Source organism: Cyanistes caeruleus, chromosome Z, assembly GCF_971803275.1.
Source record: "Cyanistes caeruleus chromosome Z, bCyaCae1.hap1.1, whole genome shotgun sequence".
In the NCBI taxonomy this organism is placed as follows: Eukaryota; Metazoa; Chordata; class Aves; order Passeriformes; family Paridae; genus Cyanistes; species Cyanistes caeruleus.
In genome coordinates, this window is record NC_141732.1 from 19,081,086 (window position 1) to 19,099,901 (window position 18,816).

An 18,816-nucleotide genomic window follows, 5' to 3' on the forward strand; every position below is an offset into this window, starting at 1 on the left:
TGGTTGTTTTCACCTCCCCCTGCATTTTTGACTATATAAGAGAAATATGCACTGGAAATCTGTACTGATAGATGTACTGGCACAAACACATGCGAAGTCACATCCTGTATCAAAAAAATTAAGCAGAGGATGTACTGCATTAATAGATTGAATAACTGTTTTCTTCTGTCTTGCAATACAGGGTTAAAGTACGACTTTTCAGAGAGACACGTTTGTGATCACTTTTAAACTCCATATTTTAGTACCTCCACATAAAATGGAGATAACTTCCACATCTTCATGAGCTGTTTTGAGAATGAAAAAAAAATTAAATTACAAACTTCTTCACCACAGGTAATTTTTTATCTCAGTGAATCCTTTCACTGACTCACATCTCACTATTTAATTCAAAACCACATTCCTTGTTATTTCATATCTCAACGGTACTCTGACACTACTTCTTTTCATTGTTTCCCATCAACACTGTATCCCACTAGTATATACACTGAACTTCTCATCCTTTCAACTTATTTGTCTGCATGTCTTCTTCCTTGTCCTTCACATGTTCCAATATTCCTCCACATTTCAGTTCCTGTTGAAAAATTATATTTGCATTTTTTCCACTGGAATTTTTAGCTGACTTACACTAACACATACGCTGACTTTAAAATTCAGAAGTGTGTAATTTTCTTCTGTATAAATCTGACAAATAATCACCTGACTCATTCTTTCTCTATGCTGCACAATTCAAAGATCTTCTGTTTCTGTGTTTTTCAAATGATCCTAAACTTTTGATATTTTCTGTCCGCAAATCACTTTATGGAAAGCTATGTTTTAAACAAACAGCTCCTGAACAGAGATACGCTCAAAACACTGCATTGAAAAAGTAATCACATACAATTGTGCAATTATGTTATGGAAGTTTCTATTCTGTATAATTTTTTCCAAAGCACTGGTTCTTCCATTTGGAAATTAGTATGTCAAGACTTAAAAACTGCAAAAAGAAAATACATAAAATACTACATCAATAACAGATTCCTTTCCCACTTGACATTTCTTGGAACAACAAAAAATGACCAGGCGGTATTAACTCTAACTTAATGTACTTTCACAAAACTAGAAAGTGTAAATGGGTTTTTTGTTTGTTTCTTAGTCTGAGAATTAGACTCTGCAGAGAAATCTTTTGGGACAGCTCTGATGTGTGAATCAGTAGCTGTCTCACGGACACATTACTGTACTGTCTTTCCTATAATCTCCTTTAAATATCTGAAAATGAAAAAAAAATAGTAGAAGACTGAAGAGTTTGTGTTTATTTAAATCTATTTAAATAAATTATAATTAAATAGTTTTTATATTATTCTTGTATACTTACAGAGTATAAGAAGTATGAGTATAATAAGAACTTAAAATAGTTCTTATTATATTATTCTTATTATTAAATTATAATATATTATAATTAAATAGTTCTTATTCTAGTATATACATACTTCATCAGCTGGAATAAAACAGGCTGAAAAAAATTACTATGACATGACAGTGTTATCCAGATTATAATAGAGTCTTGTTAAATTACATGAATTACTCTCCCTTACTTTTGCACTACAATTCTGACACAGTCTAGAATTCAACTGCAGTAATATGTTTAAAACATGAAGCTGCAATTACTAATTTTGGGTCTCTCTCTTCACAGAAAATAATCAAGTATATATATATAAAGTAGCATAATTAAAATAATATCTAACTACAAAGAACATAAAATAAGACTACTAACCCATAGTGTGAACTGTTCCTCTATGCTTCTTTGAAATCTTGTTTGCTTTAACTATGTGTAGAGCATTTTCTTTGAACTGCAGCTCACAAAGTCTTTCAAGAAGAACTGTCATTTCTTCAGTGATGGTATCCAGGTAAGTTTCATTAATAAACTTTAATGACGAAGATGGACCAACAGTTCCACTTAATATATACAAATCCTCTTTTATCATTGTGCACAATCTGGGTATAGAACTTTGGTAACCATTAACCACCTTATCAAAATTTGTTTCACCAGAACTAGACAAAATACAGTTCTGTAGAAGATCACTAACCAGTTTATTCTGCATATTTTGATACTTCATTAATACTTCTGATTTGGGATAAAGAAACAAAAGCTGCTGTACACACTGAGTTTTAAACTCCATTTGTTGTTGTAAAGCATTCCTGTTTGTTTCTTCTTGACTTTGTAGTCTATTTACTAAAAATTGTCGAAGATGCAATCTCACATCATCCCAAAGAGATTTCACATCCACAGCTGAATCATCCTGAATGGTATGAAGGGAAGATGTTAACTCAAAAGACGTCCCGCTTGCAGTACATGGAAATGAGACACCACACTGACTAGAGAGATCCAGAAGGAACTGAAGTACCATTTCTTCTTGATTTTTCTCATTCTTCAGCAAGCTTTGCTAACAAAGGTAAATCAGACAATGTTTTAGAAAGTTTTGTTAATTCTCGTTCTTTAAATGAACAGCTTCATACTGGAGTAAAAACTGTGTTTTCAATATTAATTATCTTAACAGCAAATAAGATATGTGAGCAACAGAAATTATAAAACCCGTGGAAAAGAGGATTTATATGCAAATTAATTTTCTTGTCTACCTCAGCCAAAAACTCACACATTCATCTTCTTGTCTTTCTTATATCCCCAACCTCTTCTCAATCAATTCTAGAACACAGTTCAAAAGAAACCCTTGGCAGCACTGTTGTCACAGAATCTTTTATAGGAAACTGTATGAAAAAAATTACTTAAGATTTACACAGATAATGACAGGTTTTCTCATAAAACCAAGCAAGGAATTTATAAAATGGTCACTTTCTATGTCTCAGCAGGCAATCATCAAAAAGACCATTCTTTGGATAAGAAGGTCTTCCCAGGACTCCCTCAAAGAACTAAAATTGAAAAATTGTTAAGAATTAAAGAGCCTTAGATCACACAGGACAGAAGAATAACAAGCTGTGTATCCCATCAAACCAAGATGCAGACTGACGTATTAGTGACCTCCATAGATACACACAGATGTATATCTGTGCTGTATGGGTTGGAGAAGGCAGTCAGTTAAGAAAGCAAGTAAAACCACATGGCTGCTGTTCCTTCCTCATTTAAATCTGAAGAGCACTCTCAGTCCAGGGCTAGAATCTCTGACCTTAGAGCTGCTTCAGCTTCAAGAGGTCATGCAGCAAAGGGCAGCTCCTCTTGTCACAGATCAATACTACCATCACAAGAAAACTGAGTGGAATTGGTTCAGTAGGTTAGTTTCAGTAGAAAAATTAGTTTCAGTTTCATTAGTTTTTTCATCAGTTTACTTAGTTTCAGTAGGAAAGCCTTAAGTGGATGAGAATCTAGAAGCCCTCTCACTTGCTCATTCATGTCTCATTGCTTCTCTCCAACAGAGAAAAGCATTGTGGCAAACCACCTCAGGGGGTTTCACTCCAGTCATGTCCTTTATCTTGCCTCTGTCCTAGTTTCACCCCAGCCAGCACCCAGGCAGCCACTTGCTCACTCCTTTACCAGCAGGACTGCAGAGAGAATTGGAAGGCTAAAGGCCATAAAACTCATGGGTTGAGAGACAGACAGTTTAACAGGGAAAGCAAAAGCCATGCACACAAGCAAAGCAAAACAAGGAATTAATTAACTGCTTCTAGTGGCAGGCAGGTGTTCAGAGCAATAGAGCAAAACCAATAGAGCATGGCCCCATCATGCTTTACTGTTACTTGGAAAAATACAGGTCATCACTCCAGATGTACCCATTTTCTTTCTTCCCCATACTTTATACACTGAGCCTGATGCCACATGGCCTGGAATATCCCTTTGTTCAGTTTGGGTCACCTGTCCTGGCTATGTCTCCTCCCACCTTCCCATGCACCTCCAACTTCCTCACCAGTGTGGCAGTATGAACAGCAGAAAGGTTCTATAGAAGGCCTGCTCAATAATAATAGAAATCTTTGTATTATCAACTCTGTGTTCATCACAAACCCAAAACACAGCCCCATACTAGACATTTGAAACCAGCACAGTCTCCAAGTCATACTCCATCCTATAAAGCAAGGCTTTATAGGGTAAGGAAACCACTGCTGCTTTCCTCCTTCAGCATTGCTGATTTATTTAACTTACAGTATTTGAAGAAATGATTAATTTTATTTCTGTTCCCATTTTGAAAGAGAGATAAATTATTCAAGTCTGAGTATGGCATTGCATAAATATAACCATTTCTGAATTCCAAATATTAAATTTTTCCCCTGTAGCAAGCTTTTATCTATAAATAATTACGCTTTAGAGTCACAAATAAAATTGACTTAGAACTCCTGTTCTTCGTTCTGAATGTTTCCAACCTGTTACATACCTTAGAAGGTAAACAGAAGGTTTAACCTTTCTGTTGGTCCTCTACTCTGACCAAAGTTTCTTGACAAAAATACAAAAAAATCCAACACTTTCATTACAGTACCTAATTCTGAATAACAGACTGGGAGCATAATTGCCTCTTATAAAGGAAGTCTTAAAAATAACAGACTACCTATTTTTCTTCCATTTTAGATCTCTATTTCAAAATAATTCTTGTTAATTCATCTTACAAGCAGGAAAGATGTGGAAGACAGAATAATAAAGGAAATTATCATTTAAATATCACCCTACAAAAGCATATGCATGTAGTAGAAATATCTGCAACTAGTTCAAGTATTAAATCATAAATATTAAAATGCATATACATAATACTTACCTGATTTTCTTTTATTATCTGCTGAACTATCCTATAAAATTTAGTGGCCCCAAAGAAAAATGTGTTTCAAAGTGTAAACTGAAACCCTGATTACTAATCACCATGTTGAAAGGTCATCTCTTGACAAGTAGCCTTCTGGACTTTAAATGTTGGGGGTATTTTTAAAGACTTAATTTAATTAAAAAATTTTAATTTAAAATTTAAAAATTTAATTTAAAATTTTAATTTAATGCTCAAATACTACATTCTAAAAATGTACAAAGCAAGAGAAGCTATCAAAACAGTGCATGTACCTGATGCATTCAGTGGTAAATCCAAATGATCTTCCAAACAAATCCCTACAGCTGCTTTGAAAGGCAAAGCAGAAGTATTTTTATATATCTGAGGATTGTTAAAAGCCCTTTGAAATTTAAACTACAGCATAAAAAATAGGAGCTTGCAGATACCATTTTAGACTTAGTGATACTCAGAAAGAGTACCTAAAGTGAACTTTGAAGCTCTGAAAAGTGTCATCGAGTGTCTTCATACATTGCCTAAATTGATATAGGCATTTTAATTTAAAAATTAACTATAAAAATATTGCAAAAGATGATGCCAACACTACTCAAAAGATCCAAATTAATATCCAAAGATTTTGGAGAAGCATAAAAAGCTCCCTTTTGAGCACAGAAATTTAGTGACAATAATAACATACAGAAAACCTGCTGCAGTTTACCAACTGGATTAATGCCTAGTATGGACAACTACCTAGCATATCAATAAATTAGTACACTAAGATGAAAGTTTGGTTAAAAAAAAATCTGCCAGTATTTTAGCAGGAACAGAATTTAATGGCATGTGGTAGTGCATATATTCAGCTTTTAAATATTGAGTTACAAGACAGTAACAAAGAGTGACAAAATTTTACATAATTAACATTTTCAAGTTTCATGAAGAAATTATCAATATTTTCATAATAATTTAAAAATGCATTATAATAATAATAGACCTAAATACAGCACCCCAGGCAAAGCCCAAAAAGAACTCTGTACTGTTTTTTAATTGTCCCAGCAGCTTAAAAGATAAACAAAATTCCTAACAAAATAAACACACATAATAAAGGATAACAATGAATAGGAATATTGTCCTGAAATAGAAAGAAGGTTCCTGTTACTGAATATTAATTCTATATACTTAATTAAAATGCATGCAAGAAGAAATTATTTAACTAGTTCAATGGATAGAGATATATATTTAAGAAAAATCAGATCATAATAATCACATTAATGCTGAATATTATTGAAAATACTTTGCTGCAGACCTGTTTATTAAACTGAAGATTATCTACTGTGAATATAACTTCTTACAGACAGACTGTAGTACAGTCAGTACTACAGATACAGACAGACAGTACAGATACACTTTTCATCTGTAATCCCACCTACACAGCAGGTTGGATTATCTAAGAAGCCATAAACCTGGAAATAGTGATGTAAAAATTGCTGAGCTCCAAAAATGTTTTCATGATAAACTCTGCAGAATTGAGACTTTCAGGCTTCTCAGTTTGCTGTCTGTTTAGCAGCCTGCCACAGAGCCGTTCTCAGGGCTTAACTGGATACTACAGCTCACAGCAAGACTGTCATGCAGTTAGTAAGCTCCTGCGAAGCTGAAGAACCAGAAAGCACGTTTTGTGCAAGATGGGGACATTTTAGTGTTTTCCAAACAAATGCCGCCATCTGGTGTTCAGGCATATGGCTTGAATAGACCTTGGAGAAGAAAGTAAGCAGGGAATGGACACAAGGAAGTCATCAGTTCCATGCCACCTTCAGAAGGAATTAAGTACGGATCTAAGCGGACTAAGAGAAGTAACAAGACTCCTGAAAACAAGAACTTCGCAGCCAGCTTTTTCTGGGATTCTCTCATTTCATCTAGATCAAGTATGACATGTAGCAGTCTCTGACACCGTTGAATGGGATGATTATTAACAGCAACATTCATACTGATCATCTTTGTCAGAAGGGAAAAAAATCATTCTTCACCAAATGAACATTAAAGACCTGGTGTCTCTAGAAGTTACTCCTTCATTTGACACAGGTCAGTATCCAGTGGAATCAGTGGTGACTGAAACAGTACCAAGAGTTCAAAGAGCTAAAAAAACCAAGAACTGATTTTATGAAGGCTGTGCTCCGGCCAGAAAAAACACTCCACTTCTCCACAGTTGTCTGTTTCCATTACAGCTGATTTAGCCTAAAGTTGTTCTTTGTCTACAACTAAACCATGGCACAGAAATGACGAAGAATAATCACTGGATACTGTTTCTTTGTTTTGACCTCACATACATAGTTTACACATAAACTGGAAGATCATAATTTACTGAGGGATCAACCTTCATTCATCTTGCCAATTTTTCAGAATTCCATTTCCACACATATATTCAAATGTAAATTTTTAATAAAAATTTTGGATAAAAATACTCTCTGAAAGGATGGTATTTTTCACTGAAGTGAAATTTGATTTCTGGCTGCATCTAATTGTATAACTTGGTAGAACAATTAATGTGGCTCCCAGATTTCTCATTGGGAAGTGTAAAATCATAGCATCATTTGGATTGGAAGGGACTTTTATTAAAGCTCATTTAGTACAATCCTCCTACTATGAGCAGAGACATTTTCAACCAGATGAAGCTACTCAAAGCCCAGTACAACTTGGCCTTGAACATTTCCAGGGATGGAGCATCTACCACCTACCCCTCTGGACTCATAGCAAGCAGGAAGTTTATGCTTAAATAATGCATAAAGGACAATAACAAATATTAGATGAGTTGAATTCATACTGATACAATTGAAGAACATGCAGTAACATTAACAGCCTCACTGTAGACAGTAACTTCCAATGTTTTCTCACCAACACGTGTTTTATTAAACAATCCAAGCAGTGCTGAACATATGGTAGCATCTGTGAAAAGATTTTGTTCCAAGTTTGTCTATTTAAGGCATGATCAAAAGGAAACATAACACCCTGCTGGAGACATGAATTTATGAACTATCCTCACAACAGTAAAGACCGAAATGAGAAAACTAATTGAACTCATCCACCCACTCTCCCACGTTAAATCATATAACCATCTTTTCAACATTAAAGTCTTTAATAAACGATTTTTACCAGGGTCTTAAGGAACTCCAGCAGCTCTCCGTGGTCTGTAGAAGAAGGTCTGAGAGAACTAAAATTGCAGTTGTTTAGCCACTGAATGCAGTCAGTTGTGCTTTGTAGTACTTCATCAGTACATATTTCATTTATGTCTGATTGCAGGTCCTTAAGACACTTTTCTATGCTAAAAAAAAAAAAGAAAAAAGAAAAATCACAGGACTTTTCTTCATTATCTGGAGACAAAAGTATTTTATATGTTCCATATTTTAAAAAGAAAGACTATTTCAAATTAAGGTAACACTAGTCCTTCTTATTCATGAATTAAGCTACCCTCACAAATTAAGACCTGAATTTGCAGAATTAACAACTAACACTTAAGTACTGTTGAGCTAGAGGTAAAAAAACTTTCCCTCAGGCCAGACTGTACCACCCTCAGCAAGAGTATGTACAGCTTCACTTTCAAACAATCTTATTCTTTTTATTAGAGTAGTTAATGAATAAGACATTATCCAACCTGGTATCAATATCTGGTCCTTGGTGTTTAATTAACTAAAGCAGAGACTATAAACTGAATCAACTGCTGTATTCAAAGGTGAATGTGTCATTTTTCTCCTTTAGCAATCATCAGTTGTTTTATAAACCATAAGATATATTAATAACTTCTTAAAGACCCATTTACAACACAGAAAATGTTGAAAAGAATTTTAGAACCAGTTGTGCTGAGAAAGCAGATCTTTTCTTTCTTGTTTTGTCATTAGAATATTTGAAAGAAAACAGACTTTGTTTTCAAGGAGCTGATCCACTCCTTAACATTCATCTAGGATCGTAACTCTTTTTATGAAACCAGATGTGTCTGTTAGGTTATTAGAGTGATTTCAGTTGCAAAGATCACAAGAACAATTGAACATCCAGAATTATTTTATTTCTATTTGTGTGGACATTGAGGTGCAAGCAAAAAAACCAAAAAAAATCCAAAGCAATCTAACCCTATTTTTCTACGAAAACACTTTTTCAGTATTTCATTTCTACATTTTTTTCAAAAGCAATGCTTAGTATTTTATACAGTTTCAGTTAGAAAAATAGGATTTAGATCCAGGCAAAACCAGGCTTAATAGCCCAGCCATGAATTCCAGTTCTAAACTTGACAAAAGACTGGCAAGTATCTTTTTAGGTTTGAAACCAGTTCTCAGGACTATGAAACTAAATGCCTTCTTCGCACACTTTGGTCCTGGGACACTATCAAAGGCTCTTATTGTAGTGTGCTGATGTATCTCAAACATGCCCAAATAGATTACAGCATTGTGCAATATAAAAGACACTACTGTTGTTAAATCTGTGCCAATCTGCTGCTATTATGAGTGAATTTTTACACTTATCTTTGACATATGGATCTGTGAGCGAGCTAATAAACTTCAAGCTAGGAATAAGCTACAGCCTTCTAAGGACCAGACATTTAGGTAATTGGTCCCAATACTGATAAGGGGGTTAAATGCATAAATTCCAGTGCCACTCTCCTGCTCCTTACTTCCTCCACAGGTATAAATCATGATAACTATGTTAATTTTATTTAATCCTTTTATCTTCCCAAAATAAACATTTAATTAACACTAAAGCTGGTTTTGATTGAATAAACATATTTTCATCCTGTTGATTTACAGCATACAGAATACTGGAGGTAAACAGGGTCTCAAAACCACTGCTGTATCTTACTAAGAATTTTGTCAACACTCAATAATACAAAAACATAGTTAATTATAGTTACTTAATCCTTTACATGAATAAAATTAATTATATATTTAGGAATTTGGAAACTGTAAAAAAAAAATAAAAGAAGAATGAAGTGTATTATCTGAGTTTAGAAAGCAAGAATTTTAAGTAAAAGACTTCCATTAAATAAGATTAAAATTATTCTCACCACCTAGGCTGGTATCAAAACTGTATCATTTCATACCACTGTAGGTAGAATGAGACTTTGATTTCCTGGTTTAGAAAATAAATTTGCAAAAGTTTCATAAACTGCAAACAAAAACATAATTTTGATGTGAAAAATATGCTTAATGTTTTTAAAATTACAATTTCTAAAAAAGCCATATAAAGTGCTAAATTCCCTTTTTCCCAATAATATTTTTTCATTAAGTACAAATGTATTTTTTTAAGTTCAGAGCAGCAAATTAGCTCCTTTTTTGAACATACTTAGGCATTAATCCAGATGATGTCAACTGACATCATATACCTGCTATGGACATGCAAATTTAACAGTCCTCAAAAATTTTTTGGCTGCAGATGACTCAATCTTTTTTTGGAACCTGTGGAACTGTTCAGACACAAAGAGAAAAAAAAACAGTCACCAAACTACTGGAGAAGGAGTGGAATGTAAAAGCTCAACAAAAAAACCCCAACTTTTCTGTGGAGCAAAGAAACCTGATAGTTATGCTTGTAAGTTTTGGTGTTTTTTTAATTGACTGATTTTTCAAGAAACAAAACTTTAATCCCACACAAGTAGTACCTTGCACCTGTGTGGCTAGTACTACTAGCATACCATTATGCAAGTGGAAATTATTTGACTGAAATACCTCCTTCTTATAAGTCAGAGTGTTTGCAGTTCTTTAACACAACAAAGCAAAGTTGTGTTACATTATCTGTGTCCACACTGGAGTGTTTTTCTGGAGAAACATTCGGTAAATACCCCCACTGCAGAGAGATAATCTCAATGTAAGAGCCCTTAGGTGCTCTTATCTATTAAGTTAATGATAGTTTTTACAAATAACCTAATCATCTGGAGAGAATGCTTTTAAAGTGGCTTCATCAACAGACAAACAGTTTAAAAAGTACTGTAATGGAACTGATAATGTAAGCACTACCATACTGTCATACAATGGCACACAACTTTGTTTTGAAAAGTACGGTATCAGAATAAGGGTTGCCCTCTCCATATATCATTTTCTATTGCCTAAGATTATTATGAGTAAGTTGAGGTATGATCTCCTGACTCCTTTCAATTTCTAACAAGTGCATTTCAATTTATTTCATCTAGCATAGGGAGCAGCTATAAAATGACAATATCATTGGTTAAATTAAACTACTAAGCTATAAAGTGAAATTATCTTTTAACCTCATGTTCCTTATTCTTAAGATCATCATATTAATGGAAACATAGCTTTAGAATCAGTTTACATGTCTTTTATTCAGAACAGACTGTTTTAAAATAAATGAGATCATTGTTTCCACTGCTGTTGAAGATGTAAGCAGTGTTATAAAACTACTGTTATTACTCATTAAAAAGCTTGACTGCTAGAGGTATAGGGCATCTGTACAAAAAAAAGTCATATCATTTGGAAATCTATGTATCTAAGGACCTGCTGTGAGTAATAAAAAAATTTAGAGAAAGACTTCTAGCACAGATATTTTGATTGTGAAACTGTCTCTTGATCCTGAATCCTAAAATGTAAACCAAAGACAGAGCACCTGGTTAAAGAACTTTGAAAATTATTTGATATCTCAAATTTAGCTACTTACAAACCATATCCACTCTAACTGTAAAGTAACTGTATCACTGAAACCAAAGGAAATAGAATGGTGATGACTTTGCTACACTTTAGCAAGAGAAAGTTACTCAACAGTTTGACCATATAAGAACAGTCAGTTCTAACCAAATCACTGCTCTCCCACCTTAAATTTCCACTCTTGTTTTAAAGGCTTGAGATATTTCAGTCACAAGATACAACCTTTGTCTTGGTAAGTTATTTCAGAAGACAGGCAGTAAAACATGAGTTTTTCAACTCCATTGATCAAAACATGACAGTGACAAATAAGGGTTCAAAACCCATCATCTCATATCTGCTCATATGAAATTAAATAGGATACTTTGCAGGGCAGTCAAAGATCTGATTACAGCTTCTGTAGATGTAGACGACAGCTAATTAACCACCTAAGGTACTGACAACCGTGATAATCCCTGAATATTTGAGTAAAGAAACAGTGTGTCAATAAAACAGCCTATTTCTGAGGAGCTGTGCTGGCCGGCTAGCAAGTTGATAATTGAACAACTAACCCAGACTCAGTGATTATGCACAAAGACAACACAGGCTCTAAAAGAAAAAAATTACATTTCTTTCTCGGTTTATTTACTTGTTCCTAGCAATTGGTTCAGTAAAGTGATTAGACAACTACTATTCTGACAAAGACTTTAATAACGTTGCTCTAGTATCTTTACAGGTGTCAAATTCTCAGGCAAACACTAAAGTAATACATTTGTACAACAAGCCAGTTACATTCACTCAAAAGAGTCAAATTATTTTTGGAAGTTGTGATAAACATTAGGTCTCAGTAAAATCGTAATTTTTTTCCTCTACAGTTAGCCCTCATTTCGACATTGTCCCAAACACTCAATCACTCTTGGGATTTTGGTTAGAGTTGGTAATATTTGATAAATCTCTTGACTAGCAGGAATGTGAGGTATAGCTACTTCCTGAAATCTCCAGAGCAGAACAGGCCAAGATTTCCTCCCAAATAAAACAGAAAAATAACTCCTTCAGCACATGTCAGTGTAAAAACAGGTAAGTCCTTGCACATATCAGTTCTGACACAGGAAAATTGAATGAGATAGCTTGACTTAATAGCCTGTTTGAAACTCCTCCATTCCTTTGTTGTAAAATTTTTAGATTGGTAAGCATTTCTTTTCACAAGGTAAAGATCTTGTTAGTTCTCAAATAATTATCATAATTTATATCAAATAGTGATGGGGAAAGATGCAATGCTATAAGCACTTTACTAGCATTGACCTCATTGCAGTCCTGCAAAACAGACCTTCTTCAAAATCCTTATGACTGAACTACTGCTGATTAGGTTGAAGTCTGTCATGGTTTGACACTGTTTAACACACCAAGCACCTATGAAAACTGGAAGAAAGGGCTCATGAGCTGAGATAGGATTGGGAGAAAACACTCTAAGGGCAAAACACGCTCAAACTTAAAGGTATAAAGTAAACCTATTATTAACAGAGTCAGAAGAAGATAATGGGGAGTAAAATAAGCCTTTAAAGCACTTTCCTCCCCCCAGACCCTCTCTCCTTCCCACCGACAGTGCAGGAAGACATCATGGAAGTGTTTGGTCAGTTCATCACTCAAAATTTTTCTTTAGTTTGCTTAGGGAGAGGAGTCTCACTTCTGCTATGCTATGGGGTCCCTCCCACGGGAGACAGTTCTCCATGAACTTCTCCAATGTGGTTCCAATTTCACGAGTAGCAGTCCCATCCAACCTGCTGTAACATGAGTCCCTCCCATGGTCAAGAGTCTTCCCAAAACTGCTATGGTGTGAGCCTCTAGTTTTTGAGCTGTAGTCCTTTAAGGATAAGCTGCTTTAATTTGGAAGTAAGGAACCTCTTTTCTCTACCTCTGGAAACAAGGGCCCTTTCTCTCTGTTTGGATCTTCCATTGGTTTACAGCTTTTTTTAGTATCCACCCACTCCAGCATGAGGACTTTTCCTACAGGTTGTGAGTGGCTCTTTGCATCCCCTCATGGACTTAATGGATTATAGGGAGATAGTTTGTTTCATTATAGCCCTCCACATGACTTGCAGAGAAATCTTGACTCTAATGATTAGAGCACCTCCTCCCCTCTTTCTCTTCACAGACCTTGATGTGGCCATGTCTTTTTCCACATATCCTCACTTTCTCCTCTTTCACTGACCAAGAAAAAAACCTGCTGCTCTTAAGTACCATTACCAATAAATCCCACCAGTTTAAAGATTTCTGCAGGATCCTGCAGTGCTGATTTCATATAAGTTCTGTGTAAGGAATCACTTGCCATGTTTCCATTGCTAGCCACATGGCCCAGCCACCACCATGCAAGCCATGTGCCTGCTACAGTGCTGGAACTATTCAATGCCTGACTCTCTTCATTCAAGGCACCAGGAAGGAGAAGCCACCATCACTGGCCCTGCCCTCCTGCCTGCAGCATGGCTGGCTAGGGGTGGCCAGGCAGGCAAAGCTCACTGTGGGCTGTGCAGAAATGGTGGCAGCCACGGCAGCAGCCTCATGGCTGCACATGCAGTGCTGAGATGGTCCCAGCAGTGGTGCCTTGCCACCTCTGGAAACTGCTCCTGTGTGGATTTTCTTCTTAAATGTGTCATCACAGAGGCATTACCAACTTTAACTGGGCCAACACGATGTCCATCTTCAGAGCCATCAGAGACTGGACATCATGACAGCTTCTAGTAGCTTCTCACAGAAAGCACTTCTGTGGCTCATCCCCCCAAAAAAATCAACCAGGCTGTGTTAAACCAACACAAAGTTTATCAGATCAAAGTCAAATCAGGCATTTGTGAAAAGCCTCACAAATTTCGTCTCCAGGGTGCTGTGGAGATACAATTATTATTAAATAATTGTGTTGAATTCTAAGCAATTGTTCTGTTGATGAAGACCTAGAATATCTCTTACTGTCCTACAGTCTCATAAAATCTTCTTGCTTTATGACAACTAAAAGGCAGTACTCACTAAAGAAAAAACTGAATACACAAATAAAAATCAACTGCTGAAGAGACCTCATGCTTAACAATCACTTCAAGTTATGAAATAGAGGCTTGGTTTCAAGTCTGTACTGTATTTCCTGCTTAGAAGTATTAAATTAAATAAGCTACAAGTTCAGTTCTGCAGATTGCTCACAAATGAAATGTTAGTAATTCTTAATCCACCAATTAGGAAAAATAATCCAAATACTAAATTTTGATAAGCAGCGAAAGTCAAAGTAAATGTGAAAGGAAAGAATGAAGACAAAAGTCCAACTCAATGAATATAACTTCACACTGGAGAATAACCTTGAGATTACCCCTGTACCAAAACTGGCCAGCAATGACAATAGTTTTGAGAGTTCATATTCACCTGTTTCTATAAACTGCTCTAAAAATAAACTTAACATTCAAGTGTAATAAGAGTTCTGTTACACAATAATAATAATAGTGAATGAATGAACCACTTTCTACATTAAAATTTGCATATAAAACAATTGCACATAGATGGCCTCCCCTTGTTGTTATAGCACCAAATAGAATTGGTACAGTACAAAACTACTGAAGGTAATTCAACAGCTGAAAAACATATCTGATTTGTCATGTCACACAATTTTATAAAACCTGTTCAGTTAGAAGGCAATAAATGAGCAGCTGAATGATTTATACACTCTTGCCTCATAATTTTTTACACAATGTTTTATTTTAAAATATATATATATATGATGTATACTATTATGTTCATTCTCTGTGGTCTAATAAAAGTATAAATCTATTTTATGAAAAATGGATTGTATTTCAATTGCATCACTGTATCACACAGAGCTGTTCTTATCATACCACTTACAAAGATCAATGGTAACTTGAAAATTATTTCATTCCATGCTACCTCTAATATATTAGAATAAAAGGAGTTTTTTTAATTTAAAACTCACATCAGCTGCTGTTCATCTTATTTTAAACTCTCTCAATTTCTGAAACTGACATACTACAGGAGCAAAACAGCACCTGGTAACTGCTAGCTTAAGTGTCAATTCAGTTGAAATACAAAACTTTTCCTGACCTGCATTGATGTGTACCACATCCTATCCAGTTTCCTGCATTCCTTTAATAAAATATTATTTGGATCTTACAGAATTTACAGTGAAAGGTCCTTTTAATTTCTAAGATTAGATAGGTAGGGCTGTGACAATCAGCCTCCTTCGAGACATACAAACATTTCCACTGTGATGATGTTAATCTAAAATATAACATATAATGTTAAGTGGCTATAAAGTACCACTTAAAAGAATGAACAGCTGGCTTCCCTTCCCATAGTCAAACGTCTTCTCAACAAGTAGCATACATTTTTCACACATTAAAACAAAAAACAGTAGTGAAGCATTCATTCCAAAGGTTTATTTTGAGAATAATCTTCCTAACTCTCAGTATATCTCTGCAGAATGACAACAAAATCACTTTTATTTGGTAGTTGAAGAGGGGACAACAGTTATGCTAAAAATGCTGATGCTGTTTTTTCCAGATGTGTAAGACCATAGACACTTGAAACTTAATTACCTGTGTAACTAACTATGTTATGACATAAACTAATCTCTAAGTAAGTATATCTACATTTCACTCATGTTAACAGCTGGAAATCTCTAACATGGAATTGTATTATGCAGTGGTCCATAACAGCATATTTACTAGAGCTTCAGCAACATTGCTACCACGGGATTACTAATATTGCAAGTACTTTCATATAAACATCAAATTTTTAAATGAAAATGTGTGGTAACAGTAATAGAAACACCCCCCCCCCCCAAAAAAAAAACCTCTTAGCTCTCTTAGTATAACTAATATGACAATAATTGAGAAATTATCTAAGTCAGTTTTCAGAGAGATATGGTAATGGTTTATTTCCATCCTTCCAAAAGCTGTTTGGGAGCAAAGATCTCTGAAAAATATGGGCTACATTAAAATGATACGATCTTGAAAGAGATGTCATGCAGGAGGTTCTTTGAAATCATGCAACTCTCAGTAAGATGCACTGTTATTCCAAAGGTAAGCAGTTTCAAAATTTAATGTAAAATCCTGCCATTTGTTATATCTCTGACCATACACTTGTTTTTTTAAATGGACACTAACTTTACTTGCTTAAGAGCATCTTTCACTGATGAAAGTATTACAAAGGTACTAAAGAGTTAAGCTATAAATAAGGCACAGAACACTGAGCTGATTTCTTTGTATTCATGCAAAAAATCTGCATCAATAATGAACTTTTTTAGTACTCCACTGTTTCTACAACACTGATTTTTGGAAATCAGTATGTTACAAGGAAGTAGACAAAGAAATATATATTGTAGTAAGAAAATGTGTAATTGCAGCACAAGAGTTGTAACTTAAATAGTAAAACAATGGATCATATAAGAAAAAAATATACATATATTAACTTAATTCATTTTTCTACTTCCATTAGAAAAGCTTAAAGAACATACTGAGTTTATATGTTGCTTTTTGTCAGATTCTGTAGTCCTTTCAGTCAATAAAAATTTCTCATTAGTAGGAAATTCTATCTCATAGCAGTAGAAAATACAACTGTCATGGGAATTCACATTTTCTTCCTTCACTATCACACCTACTGCAACAGAACCTAAGATTAAGATGGTACAACTGTTAAAAATAGCATAGAGAGAAAGACTATAGTACAGTAATTATATAGCGTTAAAAATTTGTTAAATGCTCTAGTGGTTAAAATAAAATTACTGCTGAAATATTTATCAGAATTTTAAACTACTACTAGAAAATAAATGTGAGTTAAGCCACATTTCTTCCCAAATGCAATTACTTTCACTAGTATTTTGGATACAAATAAAATACTCCTTACCTGGAAGAGTTCTTCTTTATTTTTTCATCAAGATCACTAAGGATTTGTTGAAATTCCAATTCTCCAGGAAGGACATTTAACAAACAGTCTAAATTGGAAGAATCAAAAGAACATTCTCCTCCCCATTCCATTTTTAGAATCTGTAAAACAAATACAGCAAAATGGTCAAATAATGGAAAGATGCAGATCAGAAGGACCAAAGTATACAACACCTTGTTCTTTGGAGATATTAGATTATATAATAATACAAATATTAGCTTATTATGCTTCTGCATAGACTGCTACAGAGTGAAGCCAGGAAAGCAAATGTAGATGTAAATTTTATAGTACCTTGCATTTCTTTGGTATAAATAAATGAGTTATTTTACCTTACTCACAGCAGCAGCTTTTTCTTTTTCTTTCAAGATTTAGAAATAAAATTCTCACTATTATATATATAAACTAAAAATAAACACATTACAGGGTAAATTTATTTTCTGTATACTTATAATTTCTGTCCAAGGAGTAACTGTTTTCTGGAAATTCAGCAAATGCAAATTCATCATTGCAAATGCATGCAAACAAAAATTCAGACTAAACCAAGCTTCATCTTACTTTGTACTCATTTTGCTAAACAAAGGTCAAATCCACCAGCATATTGAAACTAATACACTACCCTTGTGTCCTTGTATCAGAAGCAAAGCATTAGTAGGGCTTTTTTTTTTCCTGTTCTCTATTTTTTCCTGCATCCCCTTTTTGAGAAATAATGAAATTGATTTTATCATCAGTGATGACTTGATATCAAAATTAAAGAAAAATATAATATAAAAACTGGAACCTTCTTAATAACCAGTGTATTTCATGTCTACTATTTAGTGTGTCATATTTAATACTATCCAGCAGCAACATGAGGAACAAACATAACATTCAGATGCACAAAGTTTGAGCAACAAAATATAATAAATACATTAATTTTCCTGCAAGAAATACTCTTTTACAAAGCAACTACAGTGTTGGTTGTTATCTAGAGGCACTACTAGAAAAACAGATTGAATTTTTCTAAATGAACTGTCCACAAAACACATGTTTAAAAAGAAAATCAGGGATTTAAGATGCAAGGTCAAGATGACTGGTTTTGGTCATAGATGTAGACTTAAAAGTAGAAGAAATGCACATTTCTGGTTTTGCTCTTCCAAAAAGCCATGTTTGATAAAAAAAAAAAAAAAAGGAAGCTCTCTAAAGCATAATATCTTGCATATCTCAATTAACAGCACACCAATATGAAATATGTCATGGATATGTTTTATTAAATTCTCAAAAGCTACAGAATACCCCTTTGCAAATAACAATTCAAACACTTGCAGCATTTTGGGATGTAGCTGAAACTCAATCAGCTGCTGGTGAAAAAGCCTGGATGTAAACCAAATATATCTCTTAAAACATTGAGGAAATGTCAGCCTTTTAATATAAAACTTAACAGATGTTACTGTAATTAAAGACACTGATTAAGAGTAGAAGTTAAATGGAAACCATTAAATATCTCTTTACAGAGCAGAGATATAAGGAATAATGAAAATACAGATCTTTCTTCAATTATGAGACTCAGTCAC

At 34.3% G+C, this 18,816-nt stretch overlaps 1 protein-coding gene across 50 annotated transcripts in view; it reads right to left on the reverse strand.

Moving 5' to 3' along the window:
- The window catches only part of KIAA0825 (KIAA0825 ortholog), a 239,834-nt gene that overhangs the window by 184,990 nt on the left and 36,028 nt on the right, over window positions 1-18,816 (reverse strand). For 33 of the 50 annotated variants that reach the window (XR_015280922.1, XR_015280925.1, XR_015280921.1 and 30 more), the window contains 3 exons: window positions 17,228-17,367; window positions 7,872-8,040; window positions 1,751-2,420 (listed from right to left, as the gene is read on the reverse strand). Coding sequence is in view for 42 of the 50 variants with exons in the window: in XM_086868965.1 (XP_086725091.1) it covers window positions 1,751-2,420; window positions 7,872-8,040; window positions 17,228-17,358 (970 nt within the window). In the remaining 8 variants the exon portion in view is untranslated. Of the gene's footprint in view, window positions 1-1,750; window positions 2,421-7,871; window positions 8,041-9,771; window positions 9,873-16,838; window positions 16,994-17,227; window positions 17,368-18,816 lie in introns of all 50 variants that reach the window. The other 17 variants (XM_086868992.1, XM_086868988.1, XM_086868993.1 and 14 more) reach the window with 2 other exon arrangements.